Here is a 17,455-nt window from a genome sequence, read left to right on the forward strand (position 1 = left end):
GCACATCCTTTTGAGCATATTTTCTCGATAGAAATTTCTGCTGTACTTGTAAGATAAATTAAATAAATCTTTCTCATTTTCAAAACTGTTTTAAAAGTTGGTCAAATGGATAGTCACTGTATACTAGTGATAATAGTGAAAAAAAAATAGCTAAAACTGACCAGCTCTATAGTTGAGGCCAAATGAGAAATACTGGTATTTCTGAGAGCTCTGTACTGACTCAGAAGAAAGGCATCAGTCTAATTTAGCTTAGGCCAGTGATGAGAGTGGACCTAAAAGAAAGTTTAACAAGGGCTGGCCCGTACCCAGCCAGTATTAGATCAGTTCTCAACTAATGCTGTGTGTTATCCTTCAAAATCCCTGAGTTAAAGGAATCATCAGGTCTATTTCAGAGAGATTATGGATCAAATGGAACAGACTAATGTTGGGGTCACCTGCTTGGGGCCTTGATCACAGTTAGCTCTAACTGGGGTCAGCAGGTGGCCCCTGCAAGGAGTACCTCCCCAGCTGGCCCTATGAGCAGAAAAGTCTGAGATCTAACAGCATGCTGTCACCCCTATCCTAAATGCCTTGATGACTCATGCCATTCTGACAACAACCCTAGGAGGTAACTATTCTTCCCCTCGCTTTATAGATGAGGAATGGGGCTTAGAGGAAGTCACAAACTTGTCTGAAGTCACCCAGCAAGATTTATCTGACTACAAGACCTCCGTGAATTCTGAATTCTTTAGAACTTCTCCACACTTTTTTTTCTTGGGGAGGGGAATTATTTTCTGGGTCTTACACGCATTCCACAATGCTAAGGCTGATGGATACGTGGTCTCTAAACAAGTGAAGTATTACTTTACCAAACATTTGATTTATTCCTTTCTACAATGGGTTTAGCTCCATTGTCTAAGCACAGAAATCCCCACCCAGATTCCAGCTTCCATTCTCTAAATACATTCCCACCCTTCCCCACACCAGGACACCCTCTCTGACTCCAGCTGTGTTCTCTTGGATCAGGTGGGCTGCCATACAAATCAAAAGGGATTTTCAATACAGGCTTGGAAAGGTCTCTTCCTCTTTCCTTCCCCATATTACCTGACCTCTCCGCACTCAAAAAGAAAATAAAAATTGAGATCACCACACACATGAAAAAGATATATAAGATAAAGTGCATCTTAAAACATGGCTCCAAATGACCAATTATTGTTCCTTAAAGGTGCTTCAGCTTACCATGGGAAGAAGGCCTAATTTTGTTTCCCCAAGTACCTCATCACTTAAGAACTTTGCACCAGTTAGCAGCCTGCTGTTCTAACAGCCTTGTGAATTTAGATTGTTTGGTTAATTATAAACACATTTCAAAGTCATTCTTTCTGGCTTTTCCCTAGAATGAGTGACTGCCACTCCACAGCCCACAGAATGGTCTTCAGTAGTTTTCAGTCAAGGTTCAGGAAGAAATATGCCACACTGGGATTTGATTATTTACCAACATAATGTTGGATTCAAGCCAATGAGACACCAATATATTTTCCTTTGAAGTCTGACATATTGCCTGCTGCTTTCAATGCTGTTTTCTTGGCTGGCAGACAAAATAACTGTGGCTGTTTCAAAAATCACCTCCAATTCAAGTAGGGAGGGGAGGTGTCTTGATTGGTTCATCTTACAGTCACTGAGCTCATTCTCCCTTGGGGTGGAAGGTGAGTCCCAGAGTGAGCTGCATGTATGGGCCTCTGACAGCCAAGGCCCCTGCCCTGGGGTCAGTCCTTGACAAAGCTATTCAAGAAAGAGGCTAGCAAATTCTTGGCAGCTTGGCTATAAACAGACGTGTGCAACGAGATCATCAGCACATTTTCATGATGTCTTGGCTGTCTTTGGCTCCCTCTTATTTGGAGAGCCCTAAGAGAACCTGACAGAGAAAATGGGTTTTGCAGGGATTTGAGCTCACAGAGCTATTGCTCTCAGACTCCTGGAAGCCAAAAAGCCCATGAAGCCAAAAAGCCCATGACAACACTGAGGCACTTCTGCTGTTGTCCCTTGTATCAATTCCTGAACCTGATGATCTTGATCTCTCATGGCAGAATCTTACCTCTCACCAAACAGCCTAGGTGTGGGTTTCTAAATGGTAGGATCAAAGAATTTAGAGTTAGAAGTAATTGTTTTTCAAAAAGGTTTAACATTCTGAAACAAAGTAAGTTCTCATTTATTGAGAAGAAAGGATCTTTAAGGCTATTTAGCCCCACTTCTCAATTGGTTAGAAATGACCTCTCTCATTTGAATACCTCTAATGATGGAGAGCTCATTAACTTACATCACTGGACAGTACAGTATTAGGACAATGTTAAAATTGCAAGAGTATGATCAGATCAATTCTCCATCTCTTACTTAATTGCTATGGTTTCATAAATATAACTTCACTTTTAACTTCAAGGCATTCAGAAAGAATATAACAGTATATATTGAGTACCATCTTGGAAGCTAATATAACTACTGGTGTTATACTATAATATATACTATATATAATGTAAGTCTACTGCATTTTAATTTTCCACTTGTTTACCTCAATTTATTTATTTTATTTCATTGCTTTTCAATTTCAACTTTAATCAATGTGTATTTATTACTCAGCACAATATTTTATAATGTACATTCTCATTATAGGGAAATTCGTACAAGGGGCTCGGCCCTCGCAGCCCCGGCTGCCTCGAGGCCCCGCGGCCCTGCCCACTGGTCATTCCAGAAGGTCATTCCGGAAGGCTGTTCCGCCATCTGGTCTAATTAGCATATTAGTTTTTTATTATATAGGATAATTTTTAACAGCACCCTTTTCATTCTCAAAAGTATCCTTTTGGATGATACATTTTATGGTCAAGTACCATACTTTAAAGTTTTAAAAAATTGTAATTTCAGTTTTTTAAATTGTACTAAAAATTAAGACAGGAATCCCAACCCTACTTTTCTGCACTCTTCTCAATAAGCTCTTATTTTATTTTGAAAAGATAAATCTTCTTGACCATGGAATATTTTTAATAAAATGCAAAGCTGCTCCATGCTTAAGAACCACCACCACAGAGAGGCTGTAGTGTGTGCTCTCAGCATGGACGGAGTGGCCCTTTGCCAACGGGATGTCACTTTTAATAAGTTATTGAGAGCCGAGAGACCTTTCTGAGTCAGGTAGAGCCTGCTGACAAATGTAATGTGGATGTCCCCGTGCCTGAAAAAGCATTCCCTCTGCTTGACCAGATTTCTTTCATCTTTGGGTGACTCAGTTTCTCTGTCTCTAAAGGAGCACAATAAAGCCCACTTCACAGGACCAGTGTAGGATTAAAGGGATGTTAGCCATGGGGCCCTCTCAGCTACCAGGAACAAAGGCATTAAGTAATTGCAAAATGTTCGGTTCTGCTTCTCCAGCTTGTGAAAAAAGGTATCCCACTGACTTGAAAGAGAGCATCATACACAGACAGGGAGAAACCCACAGGAGAGCAGAGCTTATTACCTTCATTATCATTGTCCCGAAGTGCAGAGGAGAGAGCGCAACACAGAAGCTAAAGAACTGTGGTCACAGAAAACAAGACAAGGACTCACCAATGGGCCACAAAGAAAATCTGAAAAGATGAACATCTTAATTTAAAATTAATCTGTGAAGGCCCTGGCCGGTTTGGCTCAGTGGATAAGGCATGGGCCTGCAGACTGAAGGGTCCCAGGTTCGATTCCGGTTGGAGGCACGTGCCTGGGTTGCAGGCTTGATCCACAGTGGGGGGCATGCAGGAGGCAGCCGATCAAGATTCTCTCTCATCATTGATGTTTCTATCTCTCTCTCCCTCTTCCTTCCTCTCTGAAATCAATAAAAATATATTTTTAAAAAACAAAACAGCCGAAACCGGTTTGGCTCAGTGGATAGAGCATCGGCCTGCGGACTGAAAGGTCCCAGGTTCGATCCGGTCAAGGGCATGTACCTGGGTTGCGGGCATGTACCTGGGTTGCGGGCATATCCCCAGTAGGAGATGTGCAGGAGGCAGCTGATCGATGTTTCTCTCTCATCGATGTTTCTAACTCTCTATCTCTCTCCCTTCCTCTCTGTAAAAAATCAATAAAATATATTTAAAAAAAAACACACAAAACAAACAAAAAATCCCACAACTTCTGCCCTAATAATAAAAAAAGTTAATCTGTGAAGATTATAGGTCAGAAACTAGGAAATAATCTATAGGGTTTCCCCAAGAAATATATACACACTTTAACAGCTCATGACTCTCTTAATTTTCACTCCTTTTCAGGTTTAATTAATTTGAAATAATGGGTGAAGCCAGACTAAGCTTTGAACTAGGGGTCCTCAAACTATGGCCCACGGGCCACATGCAAATATAAATACTGTATTTGTTCCCATTTTGTTTTTTTTACTTCAAAATAAGATATGTGCAGTATGCATAGGAATTTGTTCATAGTTTTTTTTAAAAACTATAGTCCGGCCCTCCAACGGTCTGAGGGACAGTGAACTAGCCCCCTGTTTAAAAAGTTTGAGGACCCCTGCTTTGAACAAATACATTTTATCCTAAAGTGCCACTAGACTTTTTTTATGGGAGTACATAAAAGATAAAGTTGACGGTACAAAACCAGCAACAGTTGATTAATTGAAGGTGTACAAATACCGAACTAAATGATTCTTGATGTTTGTGATTCCATTGCTTTGTGTTATCAGCAGTGCCTGGACCAGAATGGTCATCAGTTTGAAAACAGGCATGGACAAAAAATTATTCATTTTTGTAGATTCTTTTAAATTTTGAAAGTGAACTGTATGTTAATAAACACTGACTTTATAATCACTCAAAGTGTGTATGCAGTTTTTCGGGACACCCTGTATATAATCTCTGGTCACTTGATACAGTAACATATTCATGTATTTTTCACAATGGAGCATGCCCTGTCCCTCACTCTACCCTTCCTTACAGTAACCACTCCAATATAAATGCCTACTGGCAGTTCAATGGCCACTTTCAGAGTGGATTAAATTTAAAAGCCCCTATTTCAACAGCATGGTACATTCAAATGATTAACCAATAGATAATGAAATTGAAACTAATGATGCAATTTTGGCATAAAATATTAAAGCCTCCAAGAAAGAAGCACTGAAGTTTCTTTGAGCTGGAAATTAGCCTCAGACAACCCATATCTTTGGAAGTGCTATTGTTGCTTTGGTGAACTCACAGTCAAGTACTCGTATATGTAAGACACTCTCCTCTATAATACATGCAACTAAAATCAACGGGAAAGATAAATAGTAGGAGATGTCACTATAAGCAAAAGCTGTCTCGAGAGCCCTTCAGAGCACCCTGGGAATGCATAGAAATTCACAAATCAATTTGCCAAATTGGTTTAGCTGGAAATCACACTTTTGTGCATGGATCCAGCTGAAAGGCACTTGTGAATCTGCCAGACTCTCCCACGGCTTCTTCAACCTGTGCCAAGAATCCAGGGACATGGTCAAAAGAGTGTGGACTTCAGGGTCAGTCAGACTTGGGCTATATATAATTCTAGCTCCACTGTCTCCCTGGCTGAGTGATCTGGCATAAGTCATTTGACCTTTCTGGGAAGGGGATTACATAATCCTACCAGCCTTGCAAGGTGCTGGAAGGATTAAATACCCAACATATGTCAAAGAGCTAAGTGCTATACTTAGTTTAACCAATTGAGTATAACTATAAACAACCCAGAGTGAGAGAAGCCCACCCCCAAAACAAACCGCTTCCTCACTCCACTTGAGGCCAGGTGGATAAGTAATGTACGTGAGAACAATTTTAAAAACATTAACATAAAATGCAATCGTCTACTTGACCAAAATAGGGACCTTAATTTAAGCATCTGGAAGAGCCAAACCGCAGTTTTAATAATGTAAAAATTCTTAGATGTCAAAAAATATTCTATTTTACATTCTGTACTTGTATAAATTATGCACATGATTCATCTCTTTTAACACCACACCCCTTGTCCCATCACAGTGGGACTGCCTGCTGCAGGATGAGCCTTTGGTCCTGAACATGTAAAACGCAGAAGCAAAGGGTCTCAAAGCCCCCCATCAACCTTCCCATCCTACAGGTAAAAGCATTGAGGCCTGTAGAGGAGGAATTGCTTGCCCAAAGTTGAACAATAAAGGCCTTGATTTGGGATTTGGGGGGAAGCTATTATAAACCAAACCTGTGATGATGATGCTGATGCTGATGATGATGATGATGACAATGATGATGGTAATAATCATCTCATCATAGAGCCCTATTCACAGATCTTTCCAATTCTGTGGTCAAACAGTACCACTGGCCTGCCTGGTACTAGGACTGTCCTTCAGAAACGAAGTTTCCCCATATCACAACAGAAGGAAATCTGCTAAGACAGGTATTATTTTACACTTCCCAATAAGACACGAAACCTAGTTTCTAACATGTATCAGGGTTGAAAAATCTAAATGACAAAAACAATCTTCAAAAGAACCCTTTGAACATTCATGTGACATTTGTGACCCTGGTAACAGACACTGTGCTGGGCCGACAACTTAGGTAAAATGGCCTCATCTGCACATCATTCCTCAGAGGGAGTTATGAGTCAAATATCTGACACACATTTTTAGAGTGTCATTATGCGTAGTTCTTAAAAAATCAAATCCTTCATTTAAATGTCTGAGTATAATAATCCCTAAACACTGATATTTTAAAAGGTGACAGCTCATACGGAGCAAGATGTACAAACACCTAGCCAGGATGAGCTCTCTGTCTCATAACTCTTCAATGGTAAATCATCACCGATTGCTAACTCTGTTCCAGCTCTGGAATTAAGGAAACATTTTATCCTGAGTAGGCTAATATAGATATGGGTTGTCTGAGGCTAATTTCCAGCTCAAAGAAACTTCAGTGCTAAAAGCAGTGATACAACAAAAGCCCTTGCAAGAAACTGCCATCAAGAGCAGGGCAGGGGAACGCTAGAGAAGGCAGTGAAGTTGGGGGCTGCAGGTTTTAGGATGGGAGAGATCACAGAACCTGTCTGGAGGCTCAGAGGAAGGAACCAGAACAAAAAGCTGAAAGTCCAGAGAACAGAGATGGAGATCCCTGAGAGGGTCCCAGGACACTGTTGGAGAGAAGTCAGGAGGAGGAGAAGGAGAGGGCAGACAAGAAGTAGATACAAGGAAGAACAGTGAAGGAGGAGAGGAAGGGAGGAAGTGCCAGATGTAGAGACATTTTGAAGGAAGTTTAGGTGACATCAGATAGGAGGTGAGAAACCATGAATTAAAAAGGACCTCCCGTCCAGCCATCATAGCTCAGTGGTTGAGTGTTGACCTATGAACCAGGAGGTCACAGTTCAATTCCCAGTCAGGGCACATGCCTGGCTTGTGGGCTCAGTCCCCGGTGTGAGGCATGCAGGTGGTAGCCGATCAATGATTCTCTCTCATCATTGATGTTTCTCTCTCCCTTCCCTTCCTCTCTGAAATCAATACAAATATATTTTTTAAAAGTAAATAAAATTTTTAAAAAGGACTTCCCCACTAAAAGGTTTGGAATCTAACAGAGAAGTGCTGCTCCACCATATAATTGCAGTCTTTTGCAGAAGGGTGGACAAAAGTAGGTTTACAGTTGTTCATATGAAAAAAGACATGCAGGTTATGATTATTACAATAGCTTTAGTAACTCAGAAGAATGTTGCAATGCACAGTGCACTTAGGCACAATCTCGTAATTGCTCAAATTGCCGGCCTTCATTGTGTCACATCCTCGCAGTCTATTTGCTGCACTCAAGCACTTTGGCATGGAGTTCTTTATTGTCAATGGTTTCTTAACACGCTTCTCTTATGCAGTGAATCACATCACCCACAGTATGCAGTTTCTGTGAAAAGACTTTATCTTTGACAGCACCCAAAAGACGTCCACTGGGGTGAGAGGTCTGGGGACTGTGGTGGCCATGCCACTGGCCCTCGTCCACCTGTCGACCTGTTGGGTACTTACAACTGTAAATCTACCTTTGCCCACACCTGTATACACTCAGAGATCACATTTTATTCTGCTTAAAACATTTTAATTGATGTTTTCTCCTAAAGAATATGCTCAATTCATAATGGAGGAGACAGAGGTCATTCAACTAGATCGAGTTTTGTGAAATAACTCAAAACTACTTGAATTCCATCCAGCCTTTAACAAAATTACGTATCAATGTGGAAGAAAACAATCCCTCCCTGGAAGAAAAACACAAGCCCTAAATGATCAGGTTAATTCACAGTGTGGACATAATAAGTAGCAAATACACAGTTTGATATTTGGTCTGCAAAGAGGGGGGGGGGGAAGCATATTAAAATATATAGAATAAGCTTTTCTGATCCAAGAAATACTAAAAACTCAGTAGTTGGGGGGGGGGGGCCGTTGGCTCCGATGATTTGTAAATATCTAGAAGAGCCCAGATTTTGAAGCCCTGAGGACACTTGCTAAAACTCAGAAATTTGGCACTAGTCTTTGCACACGATTTTGGGTTTTCTTTCAGAGTTGATATCTTACCAAATACAGCCATCTGTGTTCCCTCTGGGAAAGGTTCAACTGTTCTGTTGCCATTGACGTGATGTTTGGCTATAAAAAAAAAGAGAGAAAGAAAGAAATGCAAGTTAAGTGTAAAGTTCTACACACATGCTAACACATGTCATTAAATGTGTCAAAGAGCCTGCTTCTCATTTTTATTTAGAAATGACACCAAAGCTTACCCTCTTATGACAGTTTCAAGTATTGTGGGTTTGATCTTTTATAGAAGAGCCTAGAGATAGGCTGTGCAAACATGTCACTTTGCAAATGAGTGTGCTGAGGCCTGGCCTTAGGCAGGACTGTGCAGTAGGTGGAGGCAATGCCAACCCAGCCTGAGAGCTCCTGCCTCCTAGCCAGGGGGTCCCCACTGTGCCAGGCCATCCCCTGGAGAACAAGGGAAGCTCCAGCTTCCAGGGGGGTTGGGTGGCTTCCACTGAAGACCCAATCAATAAAGTGAGTCATAACGACAGCGGGGTCACATTGAGACCAACTTTTCAAGAACATATCATTTCACTACAGTTCAAGCACTGTTCTCAGGAGCCAAAGATACTCACCTTCTTAGAGCCCAGACAGATACTCTAGTGCTTGCTACTACTCTTCATGCACCCTGGTCTCCTCCACCAATCATCCTCCCCATCCCAGTGCATATCAAGGACTTAGGAATGAAAAGTGACCATGTGATTGTTTTCCAGCATTAATTTGTTCCCATTACACCAAACAGCAACCAGATCAGGAATATCTGAATATGGTCCATCTATGAGTATTTTAATAGCATTAGCAACTTTTGAATATGGGCATTTATATTAAAAATGCATAAGAGAAGAATGGCTAGAACGCTTTCACGTTGCCACACGTAGCGCATATATTTTGATGTAATGGGTCACATTAGATTTATTGAACTCTGGCAAAGGACTCAGCACTAAAGCTAGGCTCTGAGAGGTCTGGGGGGAGAGTATGACATTTTTTCCTGCCCTTCAGGAGGGTAAACAATTCAAAAGCAAATTTTACCAGAAAGCTTACAATTATGTGCTAAGTCCTGGAATGAGGACTAAAGGCAAAGAGGTCACAGCACAGGGACAGTCAGTTGGAAAATCAGAGCCAATGACCTGGAGGAATCACAAGTTGTGCAGAGTCTTAAAGGAGAGGCAGGACTTGGAAAGGCAGAGAGTGAGAACCAGGAATAGATGCAACCAAGAGTCTAGGGAAGTGGTCGGCAAACTGCGGCTCGCAAGCCACATGCGGCTCTTTGGCCCCTTGAGTGTGGCTCTTCCACAAAATACCACGTGCGGGAGCTCACTTACAGTGCGACTGAAACTCCGTGGCCCATGCGCAGAAGTCGGTTTTCGGAAAGGAGATAGACGAAACAAGTACACAAGACGAGTGTGGATGGGAAGTTGGAAGGGGTCGACCCAGCAAATGCACCTCAATCAGATTGAGGATGTTTTTAGCAAAGGCCAGCTTAGGAGTACCCTAATTAAGTTAATAACAATGTACCTACCTATATAATTTAAGTTTAAAAAATTTGGCTCTCAAAAGAAATTTCAATCGTTGTACTGTTGATATTTGGCTCTGTTGACTAATGAGTTTGCCGACCACTGGTCTAGGGCATATTAGAGGTGATATGCTGAGAAGCTATGGCAATGAAAGACAGATTGACAGGCACAGACAGGGTCATGGAACTCCATCCAAACCCATGGGAGCCCTAAGCACCCTCTGCACCACCACTGTAGTCTTTTAGAACCTGAAGGCTTCTGAAGTTCAGTCCAGTTTAGATGATCCCTTTGGGATACTACTAGTTCAGGGGCTCCCACTGGTTCCTAAGTATTTGTGGCACTATCCTAAGAGAAAACCTGAGAGGGGAGTCGGAGCCAGGCTAGGTGAACAAGAGAGCAAGCCCTACAGTAATCTCTAGGCACTAATTGGCACAATTAGTAAATGCAAGGTGAAAGGTCAGGTGGCATGGGACTTTATCACACACTCACTCATACGGTTAGGACCACTGGTTACTGAATACAAAGGAATGTGATGACACCCCATGTGGAGGTCACAACTCTGTTCTATGGTAAGCACTCCACAGCCTTGCCCGTGGTTCTAAACATCTTCCTTTATACACATCAAGAGTTGCACACCTATTCAAATGCACTGACCCACTACTCCCACTCAAAAGAATTCAACCTAAGAAAAATGCCACCTAGAAAAAAAACATGATATGCATAACAATATTTATTGAAGTGTTACTACTTTTCACAATGAAATCTTAAAATCAACTAAATATCCAAAATAAATTGCTTAGAAATTTATAATCCATGATTTATCAAAAGCATGAAATATTATGCTACATATTTTAAATACAGCATCTGAGAGATATATAGGAATGAGGAAAAATATTTGGGATAATGGTAAGTGAAAACAACCCTATTACACACTGGATGTAGATTATAATGACAACTAATTAAAATGTGAATGCTTATGGGGAAAAACTGCCAGAGAAACATGCAAAACTGAAAATAACTAGGGAAATTATGCAAGATGTTTACCTTTATTAATTTCCTTTGTCATTGTTAGATTCTTATTTTCTAAATGAAAATATAATTGCTTGGATTTTTTTTAAAAAATCAACAAATTATAGATTTAAAAAAATTTTCCCCAATACTTGGTTTCCCAGGATAGTCCATCAGACCTCATTTACAAACCAGTACACATTTACAACAGAAAGTGTAGCCTCTTTGACATCTCCTCTGGGACAGCTCAAAAGCACCTCCAACACAAGCTGACCATCCACTCCAAACTTGACCTTCTTCCAGCATCCCAACCTCTGGGCATAGGACGGCTATCCTCCTACCCGTTCTCTCCCCCTTACCACCCACGTCTAATCTATCACCAAATCTAGCTAATTCTGCCTTCCAAACATCTTTAGAATAACTTCTACTGCTTCGCTACACCACCAAAACCACTCCAGCCCCAATTGTTGTGGCCTCTTGGCCTGGACTCCTCCAAGTGTCCCTACACACCCTCTCTAATTTGTTCTTCCCAGTGTAATCTCATTGCCTCTGAAAAGAAAGTATAACTCTGGTTATATGACACAAACTCCCCAACCTCCTCCCACTGTGGCTTTCCACTGCATTGAGGCTACGTCAAAATTCTGATACAGGCCCCACGTGCTCTGCTCACCTCAGCCACACTGCTCTCTTGGAACCAACGACCTTTGTCTGCAACACTCACCAGAGCTGCACCTTATACTTCATCGCTATTTGGATGAGTAGACTGTAAGCTCACGGAGGGCAGGGCCCGAGTCTCTTTTGGCTCACCACATCCACAATACCAGCACGGTATGGGACATAGCATAGTATTCAATACACTGCTGTTAACCAACTAAGGAAGACATAAACAGTTCTAAAAGGACTCTCTTTAGCCATTATGAAAGATATATCATTTCATTCACTAAAATCATCTCTCTCTTTATATGTACCCTAGAGGCCGGTGCACAGATTCGTGCACTGGTGAGGTCCCTCAGCCTGGCTTGGGCCCTCTCACAATCCCGGACCCCTCGAGGGATGTCGGACTGCCGGTTTAGGCTGGATCTCCACAGGGATGTAGCAGTGCACAAAGCAGCAGGTGGCTGGGGAGGAGCCCGAGCCAGGATGGGCACTGCTCCCGCTCATCCCGGCCCCGCTGCACCTGCCACTGCCACTCGGCTGTCCTGCCGTGGAGGCAGGAGAGGCTCACACTGCTGCAGCTGCGCTCACCAGCCGTGAGCCCGGCTTCTGGCTGAGTGGCGCTCCGACTGTGGGAGCCCACTGACCACCAGGCGACAGCTCCTGCATTGAGCATCTGCCCCCTGGTGGTTAGTGCATATCATAACTACTGGTCGACTGGTCGTTCAGTTGCTCAGGCTTTTATATATATAGACTAGAGGCCCGGTGCATGAAATTCGTGCACTGGGGGGTGGGGTTCCCTCAGCTCAGCCTGCCCCTCTCACAGTCCGGGAGCCCTCAGTGGGGTCCTACTGACAGCCACAGTCTGGCAACAGAGGCTCGGAGCAGGTGTCCTGGGTGTGTGTGTGTGTGTGTGTGTGTGTGTATGTGTCCACTGGGGTCCTGCCCCCAGCCGCATTGGAGGCTTAGAGCAGGCGCTGTGTGTGTGTGTGTGTGTGTGTGTGTGTGTGAGTGTGTGTGTCTGCTGGGGGCCTGCCCATAGCCACACCATGGAGGCTTGGAGCAGGCACCCCTCTGTGTTGATCTCTCAGGCTCCTGGCCTCCACTGTGTGTTTCTCTCTCCCTTGAGCTGTGGCCAGGGTGGGGTGCTGCCTGCAGGCTGTGCTTTCCTGCTCATGGATCACCAGATCACTGCAGAGACCGGGGGCAGGCCCTGCTGGGTGCTGCCTGTGGGGAACTTTCCTGCTCTGGGATCGCCATGGGGTCCCAGCTGGCAGCAGGGCTTAGGCAGCACACGGGGGTCACAGCTGGGGGCTGGGCTTAGGTGCACAGGGCTTAGGCGGCACAAGGGGTCCCGGCTGGGGGCGAGGTTTAGGTGGCACACGGGGGTCCTGGCTGGGGCGGGGCTTAGTTGACGCGATTGCACTGCCTAAGCCCAGCCGCCCAGAGCTGCACACGGGGCTGGATGGCGTCTGGCACTGGCCAGCCCTGCCTGCAGTATGCAAATTGGCCGCCATCTTTGATGGCGGTTAATTTGCATATGGCGCTGATCAGTCAATGGGAAGCGTAGCGAAGGTACGGTCAATTACCCTTTTTGTCTTTTTATTAGATAGGATGTGGCCCTCGTACAAAAATGATCATTAAAAACGGACACTCAGAAAGTGTCCCCAGCCATGTGGCCTGGACAAAGGGACTCCTTTGTTCCACTCCTTAAATGTCCACCTCCCTCCCCATTCACCTGTTCTCAGCTGAGAAGGCAGAGTACTGGTGGTGGTAAAAAGACTAGAAATGCTAACTGGAGAGGAAGGTGAAAGTTCAAATGCCACTCTCTCCTTACTTCTAAGGTTACCCAGACCTTGTTTTATCTTTTATTCTAGAGCCTGAGGCCCAAAAATAACAGTGTCTGTAAACTGGATTTCACATTTCCTTCTGAACTGCAGCCCTAGGGGGGCAAAGACAGCCTTCACCAACAAAAGACAGTACAGTTTCAGCAGCTAAGGACATGGGCTCTGAAACGAGGCTGGCTTGGAATCTCAGCTCTCCCACTTCCTAGCTCAGTCACTTAGCCTCTTTGTGCCTCAGTTTCCTCATCTGTAAGTTTCCTCATTGGTAACAACCTTGTGGGTTGCTTTGAGAATTAAATGAATTAACATACATAATGCACTTAGAACAGTGTTTGGCACATGGTAAGCGCGACTTAACTGTTAGACTAGTATTATCATCTTTGTGTGAACTTGATTTTTTATAAGATCTGAATCAGGGATAACAAATACATGGCACTTAGTTACCTCTCCTCCACTTCCATGCACATGACAGACATCCCTAAGCAACCACAGCATGCTTTCTCTAACCCCAAATGTGACCACAAAATCCTTTCTCCTCTTAGCACCCCAAAGAATCTCTCATGTGTGCTTAAATCATTTTGTTATTCCTGTTCTAAGTGAATAAAACAGAAAGATGGCACAAAGAAAGAAGCCATTTTCCTTCTCATTTCTGCTTGATAAATTTCAATAAGAAGACAGACCGAAAACTATAGGTAGCTTTAGGGACAAAAGAATGGGAGGAAATCTGAGTGCTCCTTTCTATTCTATGATGAGGGAATGGTGAGTCCTTAAAAACTGAACAGTTGCAGTTCTATTCCTGGAAACCAAGGCTGAACTTCTAAGGGCACTTTCCCATTGAAACTGTGCTGAGGCTAGTAACTGGGAGCCAAAGAACCAGAGATCCTTTAAACACATTATTTAGGTCAAGTAAGATTTGGAGGTGGGGAGGACTAACCTGGGAACCCAATGAGCATTTATAAAACTTTTTTTCATAATTAGTTGGACATTTCACCAGAGAAACAATCACATTGACTAAATAGAAAAGTCACTCATTGATTGGGTACTAACTATTGATTACCAGCAGACCATGAAATGGAGACAGGAGGGGCTTTCTGACAGCGACATCTGCTGCCTGGCCACAGCAGGGTGGATGCCTCCAATCTGGCTGGTTGGGCAGATGTCCCTACCCCTGCTCCGTGGGGACACAGCCAAGGCCACATGCTCCAGGAGGACAACCTCTGATGATGGCCAGACGTGTCCTCAGTCAAGGGTATATGAGGACAAGGAATAGATTTCCATTAATCTTGAAAGCCCAGTGCTTGAGGAGCAGCAAGGTTAATTAGAGCAAGACTGGGCCAAAGTCAACTATTGGAGAGATTTTGAAGGGGATTTGGGGGGCATGTTCAAAAGCTTTAGAAGATAATACCGACAATGTTTTTTGCTTTATTTGTGTATAACTAATGTACTTCAAACTTTATGACTGTTTTCTTGCTTGAAAAATACAATAAAACTGTTTGATAATGAATCCTTAATAATGCAAATTCTAACACAAACCAACCAGTGATTAGCTGTATTAAGAACGCAAACCGAGTTAGCTAAAATTCCTATCTTCTAGGTGAGGGGGGATCAGACAGGTAAAAGGGAGGGAGGTGGGGGCTGGAGAGTGGGCTCTCAGACCCTCAGTATTCTCCTGCAGGTCCAATCTCCTCCAGATTGGGTGACCATAGCAACACTACCTAATTGGAGATTCTAGGAACAGCTACTGTTGTCCTGGGAGTCCTGGTCAGCTGCTGGACCAGAATCATCCCTGTACTGGTATAGCCTCTTATCAGACTAATAAAGCCTCACAGCTGCAGGTCAGTTAGCAGTGCAAGCCCCTCCCAGTCATGTTACTAACCCCTTAAAAGCCCAATCCATGCTTATCATTGTTACTATCAGTCATTCATGCTGCTATGAGGCTTATCAGGGATTAGGTTCAGTTTGAGACTGATGTAAAAGCGTGTTTATTTCACTAAAATGGCAATTAAAACCTCAAAAAATATGGTGTCACAGTTCCCACCACTGTCTGTTCCTTAGTGGCTCTTTCTCCTGGTCACTTACTCCTGGTGTCTAATTTGTACTCCTGGTACAAATTAGACTGGAACTAAGTGGGGTTCATATTTGGCCCACGGCCCTAGCTTTTGAGCTGCCTCTCCTGTCCCCAGCAGAGGTGCCTCGGTCACGCTCATGGAGCATTCTGGGCCCTGGCTGGCCAAAGTGCCCTCCACCCTATTGTGAGGATGATATGATGACTGTGAGAGCTGGAGTCCTGAGGATGCACCTGTCACGCCAGTCACTCAAATATGGGACAGGTGCACTGGGAAAGAATATGTAATGATGCCTCTAGTCACCTCTGCCCCGAGGGACCTTGGTTCTATATTATTTTTGTCTTTAAAGTTCCTATTATTGGGGGCCATAGTGTTTTAAGGTGAAATTCAACCCAGAGTGGGTTTTGCCCCCAATGGTGTGTGCTCTGTATGTGAGGAGGGAAAGATGGGGAAGTTACATGGTGGTGGTCCAGTTACTGGGAGGACGTTACTCAGTGAGGGCCAACTGAATCTGCGCTCCAACCACCCTGTGTCCGAGGAAGCCTGAGTCCTTTTTACTGAAGGATGAGGTGCATAACTAGAGGCAGATGGAATTTGTGGCTGGCAGAGGCTTAACAGAGTCCCCAGTAAGGCTATAGGGAGAGTGACACAAGTAGTCCCCAACTGCTGTGGGCACCCAGAGGCAAGCATTGCTCTCAAAGCTCAAGGAGAAAGAAAAGGTCAGCCCTCACTGTATGTAAGTGGGGGCTTCCCTAAAAACAAAAAATATGCTATGGACAAAACGTAAAAATTAGATGGCTAGAGTTCAAGTTGCAGCTCAAAAAAAAGAAGTTATGTATCATTCAGGATTACATCCTTATGCTCTGACCACTGTCCTTCCTTCAGTGAATTCCATCCGCCACCACCATTCTCTCTGTTCCCTTTGCTCCAGGTGCAGCAAAACTAAGATGCATCTCCTGGCCAGTAAAGGAGCCGACACCCCTGCAGGCAGCCCCTGCACCTCCCAGCAGCCCTCTGCAGAAGAACTGCAACTTCACAATGCGAAGTTCACAGTATGAAGTCATAGCAGGATGGGGCAGAACAAGGCCATATGTATACCCCAGCCTAAGCTGGAGTTTGGAGAGGCATAAGCTCATACTGATGGGTAGGGTCTTTGGCTCATATCCACTGGCAATTACATTTTGAGTAGTGGGAGCAAAGATAAACTTCATAGACCCTACACATAAGAAGATCCATTTAATCAACAAACTTGTTAGAGAACACTAAGGGAAGATTTCCAGCTAAAAGAGTGAGGCAATGAAGATGAGAATGTATTTTAAAAGAATAAAGCACTGCCCTTGCCGGGTGGCTCAGGTGGTTGGAATGTTGTCCCATACACCAAAAGGTCACGGGTTTGAATCCCAGTCAGGGCACTTACCTAGGTTCCAGGGGTTCGATCCCTGGTCAGGGCACTTATGGGAGGCAACTGATGGATGTTTCTCTCTGACATCCATTGCTTTTCTCTCTCTCTCTCTCTCTCCTCCTTCCTTTCTCTCACTCGAAAACAATAAAAGCATAGCCTTGGGTGAGGATTTTTTAAAAAAAGAATAAAGCATTAAGTAAGCATAGGGCCTTTTTATTTTTCATGATGCACCTGCTGTCTTTTCAGAGGTCTGCTCAGTGCACAGACCACAAGCATGACTATGAACTTGCAACATCAATGCCAAATGCACACACCCTCATACACAAGCCCTTTCTGCTCCTAAGAGAAACTGGTAGAGCATGATCCTGCTGTGTCGCTGAGTTCCATGAGGCCACAAGATTGCCCTGGATAGGGAAGGAGTGACCACAGGGTGCCTGCAATTAGAGTGCAGGAGGTAAGCC

At 43.8% G+C, this 17,455-nt stretch overlaps 1 protein-coding gene across 3 annotated transcripts in view; it reads right to left on the bottom strand.

Moving 5' to 3' along the window:
- MSRA (methionine sulfoxide reductase A) overlaps positions 1–17,455 on the bottom strand; it is a 400,173-nt gene that overhangs the window by 233,242 nt on the left and 149,476 nt on the right. For all 3 annotated transcript variants that reach the window (XM_036313581.1, XM_036313580.1, XM_036313579.1), the window contains exon 2: positions 8,510–8,578. In XM_036313581.1, the coding sequence (XP_036169474.1) occupies positions 8,510–8,578 (69 nt within the window). The remainder of the gene's footprint in view (positions 1–8,509; positions 8,579–17,455) is intronic.

The sequence above is a fragment of the Myotis myotis genome, unplaced genomic scaffold (genome assembly GCF_014108235.1).
Source record: "Myotis myotis isolate mMyoMyo1 unplaced genomic scaffold, mMyoMyo1.p scaffold_m19_p_6, whole genome shotgun sequence".
Classification (NCBI taxonomy): domain Eukaryota; kingdom Metazoa; phylum Chordata; class Mammalia; order Chiroptera; family Vespertilionidae; genus Myotis; species Myotis myotis.